We start from the raw sequence: 1,610 nt of genomic DNA, 5'->3' as shown, positions 1-1,610 counted from the left end.
TCTAGAAGGAGTTGCCTCCTTCGTGCTCACATAATCCTCTTGCTGCAGCCAGGTTTCTGTGAGCCAATAGTAATCAATCTGATCCTGTTAGCATTCTAACACAGCTGGATTACTCCTCATAGATCCAGAGCGGTAGCTAACGATGTGATCCAGGTGTGTGTTTGATGGATGGAAGGTCACTGGCAGGAGGTCCCTATCTTTGGACAGAGACTTGCCGTCCTTTAGATTCAGGGACGTGTCTAAAGGTTGGTGGACGGTGTTTCTGTAGGACTGGAGCTTAAGGTGTCTGGTCCATAGAAATCATCTGAGATTCTTCTAGAAGTTTACCAACAATCCCACTGGGTTCACCTGAAAACAAAGTTAGGGCTGGAATGAACAGTTGGCTTAACAGTTGATTAAACTGGTTCCAGGTCCAACCAGCCTCTCCGTCTGTCTTACAGCTGTGTTGTCTCCCTGTGTCCCACAGTCCAGGTCCCCAGCCGGGTGGAGTCTCTGCGAGCCCTGGCTCTGTCCCCGACCGCCATCCAGGTGAGCTGGGAGCCTCCAAGCCTTCCAAACGGACCCATCCTGGGCTACAGACTGCTGTGGACCGAGAGCCCGTCTGGAAAGGAACAGGTGAGCATCTGGACGGGTTCTGCTCGTGGGACGGACGCTGACTGGATCTGTTTCAATTCCTGCTCTGTTTTCAGAGTGTGGAGGTCAGCGGACTCAACTACAAGATGGATGGACTCAACAAGTTCACCGAATACACGGTCCGGGTTCTGGCGATCAACCGGTACGGACCGGGAACCGCCTCTGAGACCGTCAGAGTGACCACCCACTCAGACGGTGAGCCTCGTTCTCCCAGCCAATCACCACCTTCCATCTGCTGACAAGAACCTCAGAGGCTGGTTGGACCTTCCTCTGCCGCTAAAACCAACCAGTTCGTCTTTAAATGATGATCTGATGCTCTTACCAGGGTCTAACAGAACCGCATTAGGTAGAGTGTTCTAGATCTATGCAGGGTAGAAGCTCAGAAGAACATCAGAGGTTTCACATATTTTCTCCTTTAATAATAAAAATGCAGTTATTCTCCCAGAACAAGAAAGGGAATCCAACAGCATGATTCTGCCATCACTCTGCTTTCCTCCTCAGCTCCTGGTTTTCCAGTCTAACTACTGGATTTTATCCTTTCCTGCACTTTTTCAGGGTCTCAGAATAAAAGGGGGTCGATTAAGGTTTTATTTGTTAAAATAAAATATTCAAGCTTTCCAGTTTATCCACTGGTTTGCTCCAGAATGACCCAGAAAGCACCAGATGTGGGACAGAAAACGAATACTTCGTTCCTACTCCCCTCCTCTGCGGTCCGTTAGGTTTATGTTTAGCAATCATGGCTGCTGCTGGTCCCAGTCACCAAGCAGGGCGGAGTTATTGGAGAGCACTTCCTGGTTCACCAGGCTCTGTGGGAGGAGCCTCTTTAGCTCTCAGGAGTTTCATTAGTGGACCTGAGGACCAGGAGCGGCTCCTCCTGCTGCTGCAGGTCCAGGTTCTGCTCCAGAACCTTCCAGCTCTGGTTCTGCTCCAGAACCTCCCAGCTTTGGTTCTGCTCCAGAACCTCCCAGCTTTGGTTC

The 1,610-nt window shown here is 50.4% G+C and overlaps 1 protein-coding gene across 1 annotated transcript in view; it reads left to right on the top strand.

The window, feature by feature from the left end:
• LOC107101155 (netrin receptor DCC-like) overlaps positions 1-1,610 on the top strand; it is a 46,844-nt gene that overhangs the window by 33,607 nt on the left and 11,627 nt on the right. The window contains exons 5-6 of the mRNA XM_015399946.1: positions 467-615; positions 690-828. Coding sequence (XP_015255432.1) covers positions 467-615; positions 690-828 — 288 coding nt within the window. The remainder of the gene's footprint in view (positions 1-466; positions 616-689; positions 829-1,610) is intronic.

The sequence above is a fragment of the Cyprinodon variegatus genome, unplaced genomic scaffold (assembly GCF_000732505.1).
Source record: "Cyprinodon variegatus isolate N-32 unplaced genomic scaffold, C_variegatus-1.0 Scaffold1060, whole genome shotgun sequence".
In the NCBI taxonomy this organism is placed as follows: domain Eukaryota; kingdom Metazoa; phylum Chordata; class Actinopteri; order Cyprinodontiformes; family Cyprinodontidae; genus Cyprinodon; species Cyprinodon variegatus.
Note: the sequence above shows the minus strand (reverse complement) of the source record. Positions and strands in the feature narration are given on the sequence as shown.